Raw genomic sequence first — 13,297 nt, 5'->3', positions numbered from 1 at the left:
CCGTCTTGCAGCATGAAGAACTTCTTGAAAACAGGCAGCAAGTTCACATGGATTTTTGAAAAAAGGATAGCGAACTATTTATTCTTCCTCTGCCTGTATATCATCAAGATTGCAGTTGTCCTGATTAACACTGCCCTACAGAACAAGCATTAAAGAAAACTTCTGATGCAAAAATACAGTAATAGTGGGAATGATGTGATGGGGATATGAACCAGTATCATTAGGTCTTCAGGCTTCATCCTCATTCCAGGAGAAAATAGCAAGTGGTCTACTTTGCTACATGGATCCTGCATGAGTTGCGTTTGCATTTGCATTAGAACAAAGTACAACTCAATCATGTCCAAAGTACAATGTTTAAAATATGTGATCAAACATTCCAATGTGCGCAATGATCCATAGACAAAGACTCAATGGAATTTAATGAGCTTGTACGAGTAGTACCTTTGAGGATCACATGTGAAATAGGCTACGCTTCTCAGAAACTAGCATAAAACCTCTTTTGAAATACATGCTTCCAAAGGTATTAAATACCTGTTACTTAATATACGCAAGTATGTAAAACATTCATTCAGATAGCATAACTGGGTGGGGGCATATGAGAGGGTTTTCTCCATGACTGCCTCCAGGAATTGGAACAGTCAGTCTCCCATCAGAGATTTGCTGCATGCCTACCCTTTACGGGTTTAGGTGCATGGCAAAGACTTTGCTCTTCAACCAGACATTCAGCTAGCCTCCCTGGAAGACCGTCTGCAGCAGAGTAGGGTGGGGGAGTGACTGTTGGGTTTAATGTGATGATGTTTTTCATTGTTATGTTTTATTTTTGCATTTATTGGTATATTTTGTTGTTCTGGTTTTTTAAATCTCAGAATATTCCCCAAGCACCTGCCATTAAGGGTGTGCAAAAACATGTAGCAGAAACTCTTATCAGGGCAATGCCAAACAGTTACTCCCTTCTAAACTCACTGACTTCACTGGACTTAGGGGCGTAAGGCTGTAGTCTTAGGGACACTTTCCAGGGAGTAAGTTCCAATGAATATGTGAATAGACATCCTTAGGATTGCACGGTAAGATTAAGATTTAAATAGGACCATTCACTTTTCCTTATCTGAATGTAAATATTCAACATGATAGTTTCATGTAGTCACTTCAATAATTAGAGCATGAAATAGAATACAGATCTACACAAAAATATGAATGAACTGACAGGGAGTAGTATTTTTTAATACAGCAAAAGGTTCAACTAAGTAGAAACTAAGTGAAGAGAAATTTCATCAGATTTGAAAGCTACTTGAATTAATCACACTTCTAGACCAGTGGATTCTGAACATGCCTAATGGCTTCTCCCTTTTACCAATTATTTGAAGACAGTCATTATTACACATGATGAAGTAAATAGGTTAACCCAGAACATGGATTGTTAGCTGTTTTATAATGCATCTCTCCATAAGTAGGTTAGAAAAGGCCCAAGTCTCACCAAATGTAACTCAGATAATTCTGTTGTAATGTGTACTTGAGGTTTCAGCCAAATAGCAAATAGACTAAAAGAAAATGAATGATTGCATGAGCACGAAGCTGCATGAGGAAGAAAAAAATGGGATTGTCTCACTGTTCAAGTCCTGAAAGTCAATGTGGATTCATCATTCTGACTTACTACCTAGTCCTAGAACAAGTTACTTACAGCCCAATCCAGAGTGGGGCTGAAAGGAGTTGCGGAGGAAATGGGACCCAACATCTGTGGAAATGCTCTCCCCAGAGCACTTACCCCAGCAGAGCCTTCTGGGATGCTGCCGGTGCAGCAAAGATGTTTCAGAGGCATCTCCATGGGTGCAGCTTGATGTTAGTCAGCTTTCACCCCGGCATTATCTCCCAGGATGCCAGAATTCGGGGGATAGACTTCCACCACCCTTTTGGATGGCATAAGCCCACTGAGCCCAGTAGAGGGTTTTTTGGCAGCAGCTTTGTTTTTTGCCTTCACTTGCCACTGAAAAGCCCTCTGGAGGCAGAAAGGTGGCACCGCAGTGCCACTGCCCTGGTCACCCCAGGGCTCTGGCTGAATTAGTCCAAAACTAATGTCTCCTATTGCAACCATCCAAATTTGCATAGGCACATCTGGCTCAGAATTTATTAGGTGGTTCTAATTACCAAAACCTCCAGACATTGCTATCCTCATTTGTGATGCTAGGTGAGAGGGTTAAATATGCCATCATGTTAGCATAGCTGCTCATCATTATACATACGTACGTAAGTGCCATCAAGTAACAATTGACTCGATATTCACCAGATGATATAGCTACCCTTGGCCAATACAAACCATGAATCCAGCAAACAAATCATATAATGCATTCCACAACAGCAGAGGCAGCATTATGCAAGATAGACAAGAAGCTGGGAGTTCTGTAAATGGACCAGCCCAGCATTTTTAATTTTATTTACTTAGTTCATTTGTAGCCACCTTTCTTCCCAAGAGGGACTCAAAGTAGCTTACATCATTCTTCTCTCCTCCATTTTATCCTCACAACAACCTTGTGAGGTAGGTTGTGCTGAGAGTGCCTGGCCCACAGTCACCAGTGAGCTTCTATGGCACAAGTGGGGATCTAAATCTGAAACTTCCAGAGAGTAGTCCAACACCCTTAATCACTACACCAGGCTCTACTCTGGATTGGGTCCATGGGACATGGGAGAAAGTGTTTAAGCCTCCCCATGTATAGTTTTGCCAATCAATTCTACCATCTCCCCTGACTATTAGCCCTGGAAGCCAAGCATCCATTCTTTGCTTGTCTTTTTTCAGTTCTAAAGCTTCTAACAATAGGGGTAGCAATTTCAGTTGGTGAAATCATATGGGTAAATCACTTCTGTCTACATATTTTAAGACCCCAATTCAAATGAGGGCTTTTTGCGGCTCTAATGTACTTTTAAGAAACACTAGGGAGACCCATTCACAGATCTCTCAGCTTGGTCCTAAGTGTAACCTTTACAAAAGCAAAGACATGAGGAAGCGCCAAAATAATCAGATCAATTATTTCTTGGAGTTTGGGAGGGAGGAGAGGGGCACTGTAAAACCCTTAATGGACCAGAATGGACCAGAACAGATATTAAATAATGTTGCTGGAAAACACAGTAGTATTTATTTATTTGCAAAGTTTGTAACCCATCTTCTGCTCTTACAAAGGCCACCAAAGCAGCAAACAATTTGGAACATGCATAATAAAACAACACAATAAAACAATACAAGTGATTTCCAGAAGACAGTTCCCGTGGAGAAAACAGAGGCTTTGGGCATAACAGACTGCATGGCATTCCAGGGACCCTGCTCATGTGAAGCCCACAGCACCAGGCAAGTCATCCATGCATTGATGACAGTGATCCCTGTCTTTGTTACGTCCACAGTTGACTATTACAATGTGCTTTACTTGAGCCATCCTTGAAGCACATTCAGAGGCTGCAGCTAGAGCAGAGCACTGCAGCCAGTTATCAGTAGCATGTGACTTCAATACTACAGCCCTTACACTGACTACCAATCCACTCCCAAGCCCAATTCAAAGCATTGGTTTTGACTCTTTAAGCCTCATATGGCTTAGGACCAGGTTATCTTTTCCCATATGTTCCTGCCCCTGATTTAAGATAACAGGGAGAGGCCTTCCTGATCGTTGCATCAATAAAAGAAGCTTATATGATGGGTACATAAGAGATGATCTCTTCAGTGGCAGACCCACAATTATGGGACAACCTTCCCAGGGAGGTGCACCTGGCTCCCTCACTGTCAGTCTTCAGGAGGCAGCTGAAGACATTTTATTTAGGACTGCATTTGTCTAGTAGGAGTCCTTAGTGATTTTACATTTTGGTTTTATGTGTTTGAAGTACTTCATTCTATATATTTCATCTATGTTTGTAAGCTGCCTTGGGCTCCGTAAGGAAGAAAGACAGGTAATAAACGTTTTAAACAAAATAAATCTGTTGGCATAGGGCCTGCGTGGTGCAAAACGAACAGGAAATCTCTGGTTACGGGGTTTGCCCCGGCTTTTGGTAACCTTGCTACAAGTGCACGAAGCAACAGCACTATGGAAGCCCAGTGCCCATATAAGGCACGCTAATAAGGTTTAGGAAGTGGGGAGGGAAAATAATACTGAGGCTCTTGAAGAATGCTCTGTTCGAGCCCTGAAGACATTCTGTGCAGGAACGTTAAATTCCTCTGCTGGCTGGGGAAAAAGCCATGTGCAGAACGCCCGCGGCCAGGTGAATCGCAGGTACAAGCGACCCGCCCTGCCCCTGCGCGGTGACCCCGGAGCTACAAATAACGGAGGGAGAGGCCAAGCGCGCCTCTTCCCTCGCGAGTTGTTTCCTGATCGCATTCAAAAGGTCGCCCCTTTTTTGCAGTCCCGCCGGAGTGAATTCCTCCGTGCCATGGCGCAGAGGCCGCGTCGCGCCTTGCCAAGGGGAGGCGAGGGCGGCGTTTCTTCGGACTGAGGCCGGGCGGGGAGGGCGCACGACAGCGGCTGTTCGTCGTCGCCATGGGCGAACCAAGGCCGAAAAGGTTCAAGAGCGGCCTGCCCTTGTGCACCGGCCACCGACATGGCAGAGCCCCGGGCAAGCTCGTGAAGCAGAATTTCCCGCCCGTGGTGGAAGAAGGCCTGTGCGGAGTCGCCAGCGCCTTGCTGGAAGTCTCCTACGTCTTCCAGATGATGGTAAGGGCTTCGCGCAACGACGACGCGCGCAGCTATCGGTGGTCTTCTCGCGCAGACGTACCCTCGAGCAGCCACCAGCCAGAATGAGATGAGGCTGCCCCTCCCTCGCCCAGGGACCCTGCTCATGTGAGCCTCCCTGGGCCCCCTCTTTTTTTCAACAGTTTCTTCCGACGACCCCGAGGCCTGGGATTTTCCAGAAGACCTTTTTCTTCTCCCCCCCCCTCCCCCCCCGTATCTTGCTGCGGCCTCCTTTCCGTAGCTATGCAGATCGCAGAGATTCTTTCTGTTTCTTTAACTCCAGATTGGTACTTGAAGTGATGCACATCCCTTGGTTTGAAAGGTTGCCACCGAGCCTAGACAAAAAAATGTTCTGTGCTTTTCATATGTGATGGTATTCTCCTGATCATAAATGCCATTGAAAGTATCAGGGGCTCATTTCCACATGGTCATACTCCCTATTGAACGGACAAGACATTTTTCTCTGGGTTAGTTGGCACCTGTACTACTGATGCAAAAGTGATAGAAGCATGCATAGTCTTGCTAGCCAGTAAAAATCCCTGTAATCTTATGCACAATTAGCATCTAATTTAAATTAGTCTCTCAACTGTGTACTTTTTACACAGCCATGATCTAAGGCACAGGAAGGTGTTTGTGCTTGTGTGCTAATGTTGCATGAGTGCTGGTGTGCTGGCCAAAGCAGATACTTTGCATGCGTTTAAAACACTAGAGATTAATAGCCTGATAGAACTGAACAGCTGCTTTGAATAGATAGCAGTCCAGCTTAAACAAGATTCTGGTCTGTGCACCCCCATGCACAGGCTTCTTTGCCACACTGGCATCTTGTTTAGGGTTGTTAACTCTGGGATGGGAAATTTCTGTAGATTCCAGGATGAAAGGTGGGGTTTGAGGAGGGGAGGGACCTCAGCAGGGTATAATACCATAGAGTCCACCCTCCAAAATAGCCATTTTCTCCAGAGGAACTGATCTCTGTTGCCTGGAGATGAGTTGTGATTCTGGGAGCTCCCTAGATCTCACCTGGAGGTTAACTACCCTAATTCATGTTTAAACTTTTCTAAAGTTTCACATACAAGGATGCAAACAATTCTGACCCTAGTGGGCTTACTGTTTGTGACAGCTTGAGGAACTTATCAAAGAAAGGTGTTTTGTGCATTTTCCCAGCCTCATCCCTGTCTTGGCACTGGAAATAGGCTCTGGCATAAGCCCTGGTGAGTCACAGTTTCCATCCCCCATGACTTTTGTACATCAGTCCTATAATTTTCTTCCTTGATGGTCCTTCTTTTCTCATCAGCAAAAAAGGTTACTGGAACACATGTGCAAAATTAGTAAGCAAAGACATAATTCAAAAACATTAGTTGTGTAGTCCACTTGCTATGCTCACAGTTGTACAGCCTTTGCATAGGGTGAAGCAGTTTTCTTTAGCTCTACTTTAAAGCAATATACTACCATTAAATGATGTTACTAATTTAGATACAAAAATAATGGTTCACCAGTTTCTCTGAGGTTCCTGTTTTCTTGTGGACTCTATAATTTATGATTTAAATACGTTAATTTTAGGGAAGCCTTGCACTTTTAAGGATGATTCCTGAATTTTCTGTCATTATAAGGATTGTAATAATGGCATTTTGGATAGTTGAGCTAATCTATCTCTAAGATTTTCAGTTTGGGGCACAAACTGAGTCCTTTCTCCAGTGAAGATTAATTAGATGACTTGGTAGATGATAAGAAAGTGACACTGTTTCCATAAATATCAATGCTGTCTTTGCAGTTACTGAAGTCTAAGTCCATTGATGTCAGTGACCTTAGACTACAGTTACTCTATTGGATTGCACTACGAATTACAGGAGAGCTGGAGGAATGAAAGTGAAGAAGACTAGAAGGAGTTGAGTTAGCTGGTTCAGGGGGCAGACTAGGCAGAGAAAGAATGGCTGTAGCTAAATGCAGAATGAATAGAATGCAACATGACACAACTGAAGAAGTAAACAAAGCAAAACTAGCACCCGGCTAAAGGGTGATTATAATGACACCATTCCGCTGTTATTATATAATTAAAAGTCAGCAAATTAAATTAAAAAGTCAGCAGTCTTAGAGTTTGGTACCTATTTTCAGCCCCCAACACAGTTTCAGGTGGCCATGGCTGTGCTGTCCCACCGCTTCCAAAGAGACTTCCCAGCAGCGCCACCACCCCAAAGCACCATTGCCCTACATATGTCTTATGCTGCTGGCTGAAGTCTCGTAAGTCGGGACTCCCAGCCACCGGCACAAGGCTGTAGCTGGCTGGGAGGAAGCAAACTGCTATTCAGCCCCACCCCTCTATAAAAAAAAAAAAAACAGGAGGGAAAGGGCCCATCATCTTGTCATGGCCCACCCACCCTGGAGGGAGGGTTAGGGAGCAGGGAAGGGGTCTGTCATCTGGTTAGGGAGGGAAGAGAAAAACGGATAGGGGTGGGGGGGAGGAGAGGGTGCCATCATCTGATCATGGCCCAACCACTCTGGGGAGGAGAATTAGGAAGGGGAACAGGTCCTCCTTCTAGTCGTAGCCCACCCACCCTGGAGGGAAAGGGGAAGGGGCCCATCATGATGTGACCCACCCACTCTGAGGGGAGGGTTAGGAAGGGGAGGGCTAGGAAGGGGAAAGGGATGTGGCAGTGCCCACATACCGCTTAGATTGCCCTCCCACGTATATGCCCCGGGAACAGTGAATCCGCTGGCATAGCCTGCATGCCACTCCCAAAGCAGATCCCCCCCATGGGGCTGTTAGTTCCCACAATCTACGAGGAAAGGGATGGATTTTTATTTTACATATCCGCTGTCAGCTATTGAGTTTCTGTAGTCTCCCTTAGCTATTGGCCAAATTGCTAAGAGATCACAAAATTAGTATCTGTATTCTTACTATGTGAGAAGTAGTAGTTACAGATTGCTGGAAAATTGTATAACTTCCATGAATGAAGTAAAATGTGTATTTAGCTGAGACAAACAAAGCCTGTACAGGTGGGGGGGGGTTTGGGGGGGGTGAGAAATCAGAGGCAAAGGAGTGGAGTATTTGATTAGGAAGAGGATGTGTATGAAGTACAGTAAGTTGCTGTTCACTTATGGTAACCCCAAAGGATTTTCAAGGGATGGTGCATTTTCAGGCATGATATGAACAGAGGCAGTTTGCCATTGCCTGCCTCTTCACAGCAATCCTAGTCTTTCATGGTGGTCTCCCATCCAAGTACTAACCACAGCTGTCTGTATGTAACTTCTGAGATCTGATGAGATTGGGTTGGTAGTCCTAGAAACATGGTGCTTATGGAGGGGGAACATAATAGGTTGTGTGTTAGGAAGTGGAGATTTGAGAAATAGTAGCAATCTGAGTTCTAGATCTTGCATTATGGAAGTGGCATGGTTTATTCATGTATTTATTTAATTCATTTTTATGCCCTGTCTTTCTCCCCAAAGCAGCTTACATCGTTTCTCCTTGCCACCATTTTATCTTTACAACAACTCTGTGAGGAAGGTTAGGCTGAGAGAATGTAACCAGTCCAAGGTCACCCAGTGAACTTTCATGGCACAAATGAGGATTCAAACCCAGGTCTCCCCAATCCTAGTCTGGCACTCTTAACGATTACATCATACTGGTTCTGTTGTGGGTACTATCTTCCACTTGTTCCATCCTTCCAATGACCTATGAATGCAAAAACTGTGAAGGAAAGGCGAGATCATGTGAGATGAACCACAATAACATCAGAAGCTGTGGAGAAAGTGGAGGTAGAACAAGCTTGGTTGATTCTGTATGTGTACCTAGCTTTCCGTGTGGTGTCTGTTATAACAAAGAGTTGTAAAAAAAACTAAAATATTTTAGTTTTTTTATGCTGCATGTCTAAACAGATTTTTAAATTAATTTAACTTCTACTGTATAACAGATATGCCATTAAAGGTCTCATTTCATTTCATTTCAACAAAGAGTTGTAAGGGGTATAGCCACAGTGAGTGGCAGTTATGCAGCCTGTTTCTCTTAGACATTTACATTTTTTGCAACCAACACAATGTCTAATTATATAGCTGTGACATCCTTTGCCTGCACAAACATTTGCTGTTGAAATGTGCCTTGATTCAGCAAGTGATATCTGCATGCATAAGCAGCCATGTATGTTTAATTGCCAGTACATCTGATTAATATTCCAGGTTTTTTCCCCAGTGTACATGGGTTCATTGTATATGCGCTGCAGTAAATGTTTTTCCTTTGCAAAATTCAGGGTGAAATCTTTGATCTCTCTGATATAAGTCTACCAAATGTTTCGAAATTTTTCTGGGAACAGGCAAAGGAGGAGAGGGGAGCCGCAGAAGTACTGATACATTACCTACATGACCGGGGAGGTCTGTACTGTACCAGAACTATCCAGGTATGTGGCAAATACTGCCTATCAAAATGGATTTTTCTTTGAAGACTATTCTTTCAACAGCTATTTAATATCTTATTCTCTACAATTATCTGCAGTCAGTGTCTGGTTGCTATATTAGTGTTTCATTGTTAAGACTTTTTAACTTATGTCTTTCTAAGCATAAAAACACTGATGTGCATAAAGAATAATGCATTCTCTCTCACATGCTCTCTCTGTCTTTCTCTCCCTTCTCCACTCCTTGAAGTTGCTGTTTACCTTGATAGATACAGGGGGGTTAACCTCCCCACTCCCGCACTATGTAATCCACTTTGGGTTTCCTTGCAACTCCTAGTTCAAGAGATAGGAAATTCCATCTTGGATGCTCTTTGTCTCTCCTAGTTCAGCTCTGAATTCAGGTGCATGCAGACCCCATGCTTGTGGAAGGTTTGTGCCCTGTATTTATGTATCACCCTTTCTCCAAATAACTCAGAGTGAAGTGAATGCTTTTTTACTCATATATTGGAGAGCCATCCAGGTCAGTGTTGTATCAATAGGACTTTATTCAGCTTCATAACAATATGAGTTGTTAAAAAAGAGCCTCGAATTTCATTATCAGAAATATGCATTCTGAAAGAAGTAACTTCCTGTACTTTTATATATGTATTTTAGTTCTCATTTTAATTATTTTTCTCATTTTCTAATGTTTGTTTTAACTGCTAGCAACCATGTTGGCCCTGGGGAGGACTGGAAGACATAGTATAATAGTTGTTTTTTTTAATTTTTATTTGCTTTACAAAATGTATCAGCATCAAATCTTCACTGACTTGGCTTGCATAAAGCATAAAAGTGATTATAAATCTGGTTAGAATCTTGTGTACATATTTTTGTTATATTAGTATCCATTGAGATCTCCAAGGTTGTAAACCCACTTCACAATAGCCTTTGTACCTGCACAACCACCTCTCCAAGTTCACCCCCCAAGAGAGAACTTCGCTGTACAGAGAACAACTCATTGGTGATCCCCGGCCCAACAGATATCCATTCAACTGTCCTTGACCAGGGCCACAGCCCTTTCGACACTTGTCCCAGCCTGGTGGAACACTCTGTGAAATCAGACCTGGGCCCTGTGGTACCTTTTGCAATTCCACAGGGTCTATAAGTCAGATCTGTTCCACCAGGCCTGCTGTGGAGGGCAATAATGGTATAGTTGGCCTCCCTTCCTCCCTCTTCCTCTTTTCCCTTCCCCTTTACGTTGCCTTATAATTTTATGTTGCCTCAAAATGCATAGATGTTTATTTTAATCTTTTTTTGTTGTTGTCGTAAGCAGCCCTGAGTACATCAAAGGGAAAGCAGACCTAGAAATCCAATGATAAATAAATAAATAAACCTTGTGAGATGGGTAAGGCTGATTAAGGCCTTCTAGAGAGTGTCATAGCTGTGCAGGGATCTGAGCATGTTTTTTCACAATCTAACATTTTAGCTACTAGTATTCACCAGCTTTGCAAGATTTAGCCAGTCAAAAATATTGGAGCGGAGGGTAGCAATATGGGGAGGTGCACTTGCTACTTTTTTCCTACTTGTAATTTTTGTTGTGCTAAATGTAATTCCAGAAACCACCCAATGTGCATATAAACGATGTGGCAGCAGCTCTGGAAGTTGCCTTAATACAGTGCAAGATGTTGGCGGGCTATTTTGAGGACCTTTATGCTCTGAGCATCAAGAACTCAGACCCCCACACAGCAAGCATGATTAAGAAGCAATTTCTAGCACCCAAGATCCAGAAGATCAAGTTGATGAGAGATCTAATTACTAATGCTCATAGGCTTAGGAGTGATCAGGATGGCAGAGGTGACCTTGAGAACTATCTTATAGACCGTTTACAAAAAGAACTAAGGATTGAGCCTGACTCAGATTCTCACTGCAGCCCCTGTACGCCACTTCAGAGATGTGCAGGAACTGCAAAGGGGATGCAGAGATGTGTCCAGAGGAGTTCCCACAGCAGAATAACAACAAAAAGCTAACATAATCAGATCTACATGGCTACCCCTCTTAGCCTCAGTGGATAGACTTGAGAGATGCAGATCAAAGGTGAGAAAACAAAAGGCATTAGATTGCTTGAGAACAGGAGCCTCCCACTGTCTAACAGCTCGGGGATCTTCATACATGACTGTATTGACCTAGTGTAGATGTCTATGGATTTACATGATGGTGTGATTTGTGAAAGCAGTGTTCCTTCCCATAAATGGGGTTATTGTGCAGTCACCTTTGAATCATTAGCGATTTTGTTGGTTGTACTGCAGTTGAGGGCAGTGCTTTTATGTTTTGTAAAATGATTACATAACAATCACAAACCTTGAAATCCTGTTATCAGCTAATAAGATTAGCTACTATGCACTTCTGTCTATGCACAAGCTGCAAGGGCTAGGTGAGGGATACATCAGAGTGACTTGACAAATTTGCATTGCAATCTTTGCCCACATGACTTTTGAAAGTTTCCTTGTTGGCCATATTTGAGGCCAGTTATGAAAATTATATATGAAAGTTATATATGAAAGTTATATTGCTTGCTGGAATTTTTATTTTTGTTTATATTAAGAATTTGTGCAGCACACCTTCTGGAGCGTAATGCACATTCAGACGAACGGCAATAATAAAACAAAATGATCTTTTTATAAAATATTCCTGTGAAATCCTTAATCCAATTAGATTTTATTTTTTTAATGTTTGTTCAGAGGGACTTCATCTATATGATTAATAAATTTCACTTTTGTATATATTTCTATGCTAGCAAAATGATTTTATATAATCACACAGTATAATATACAAGCTATAACATTATTTTTCTTTGTATTTAGATGTTTCTATAAGGGACTTTTAATATGAATCATTTTTAGTGCATATTTTATTATGAGTCATTTTTACTGCATATACAGTATGCTGCAGTACAAATAATGGTAATGCTTAAGTTTTTTAAATCTTCAATAAAGTTTTTCTATTCTGTTCTTCAAGAAGAGTATGTTGTTTTGTTGAAGTAAATAAAAACACATATTGAAGTAACTGAATTCACTTCAGGCAAATATAATGATTAATCATAACTGACATGCTAAATCATGGTTATGGAGAAACCACTATCAGGATGTGGAACCATGGTTTCAGGTGAATTTGCAAATCATGGTTAAGTATTTAAACTACACCATGAAAGCCAAAATTATAGAACTTTCCCCAGTCTTGCTCTTTGTCAAATGACAAACTAGATAATGTCTGACATATCTTGTCCTTACTTTGGCTTTGCTATATATTTGTGATCTTAACTGGGGTTAAGGCAACAAATCATGCTTCGCATGAAGCATTAGATCACTCTGTCAGCCAAAGAAATGATAGGTACTAGAATTTATTTATCACTAGGAAATGCATAAATTATATCTACAACTTAAACAACAGACTTTAAATCACAAATATTTTAACTAAAAGACATAGGCAAGGATTTAATCACAACTCCTAAGGCATTATTTCTTTTCAAAGAAGTGTCAGCTCTGTCAGTTTATGCTCTGTCAGTTTATGCATCCAAGAAGCGAATTGTGGCTACTTGATACTTCTCACCCTTATTTTATCCTCATAACAAACCTGTACGGTTGGTTGAACTGATAGGCGGATTCCGCATGTGCCAAAAACAATGGTGTGAAAATGGTGTGAAAACAGTGTAAACCCTTTTACACTGTTTTCACACCACTGTTTTTGGCCCATCTGCCACAGTGACTAGCCCAAGATGAATTCACAAGGAGGATTTCAACCTGGGTCTTTGCAGTTTCAACCCAACCACTCCGTAACACTGCCCCCAATCTTTTAACTATTCTATTACATACAACCCCAAAAATCTCATCAGTTTTAAAAAACAATAGACTGAAGTATTGCTAGAAATTGCAGTCATGTGCATACTTGGAAATAAATCCATTGAATGAAGTGGTACTTACAGACCAATTGATGGTTTCACTTTGAAACAACTTACATTGCTGTGAAATGGAACTAGGCTGTAATTCTCACATATCTAGAATTATGTTTGGATGATTGTCATTGGACCTGGGACCTGCATACTTCCGAAACTGCATTACCCCAAATGTCCCCCAAGCAAACTTGAGGTCAGCAACTGTGAGCCTCCTGGTGGTCCCTGGTCCTACCATTGTTAAATTGACCTCAACCAGGGCCAGGGCTTTTTCAGCCCTGGCTCCTACTTGG

The 13,297-nt window shown here is 42.1% G+C and overlaps 1 protein-coding gene across 2 annotated transcripts; it reads left to right on the top strand.

The window, feature by feature from the left end:
* The first annotated feature begins 4,170 nt into the window (after positions 1–4,170).
* On the top strand, positions 4,171–12,072 carry LOC125427194 (ferritin light chain, oocyte isoform-like). 2 transcript variants are annotated; one of them, XM_048486313.1, is made up of 3 exons: positions 4,171–4,682; positions 9,002–9,085; positions 10,675–12,072. In XM_048486313.1, the coding sequence occupies exons 1-3, from the start codon at positions 4,509–4,511 to the stop codon at positions 11,083–11,085; spliced, it is 669 nt and encodes a 222-aa protein (XP_048342270.1). In that variant the 5' UTR covers positions 4,171–4,508; the 3' UTR covers positions 11,086–12,072. The 2 variants fall into 2 exon arrangements, with proteins under 2 accessions (XP_048342270.1, XP_048342269.1); XM_048486312.1 differs by having other exon boundaries at positions 4,173–4,682; positions 8,939–9,085.
* The last annotated feature ends 1,225 nt before the right edge of the window (positions 12,073–13,297 follow it).

This window comes from Sphaerodactylus townsendi, linkage group LG02 (genome assembly GCF_021028975.2).
Source record: "Sphaerodactylus townsendi isolate TG3544 linkage group LG02, MPM_Stown_v2.3, whole genome shotgun sequence".
NCBI lineage: Eukaryota > Metazoa > Chordata > Lepidosauria > Squamata > Sphaerodactylidae > Sphaerodactylus > Sphaerodactylus townsendi.
This window is presented reverse-complemented; position numbering and strand designations above follow the sequence as displayed.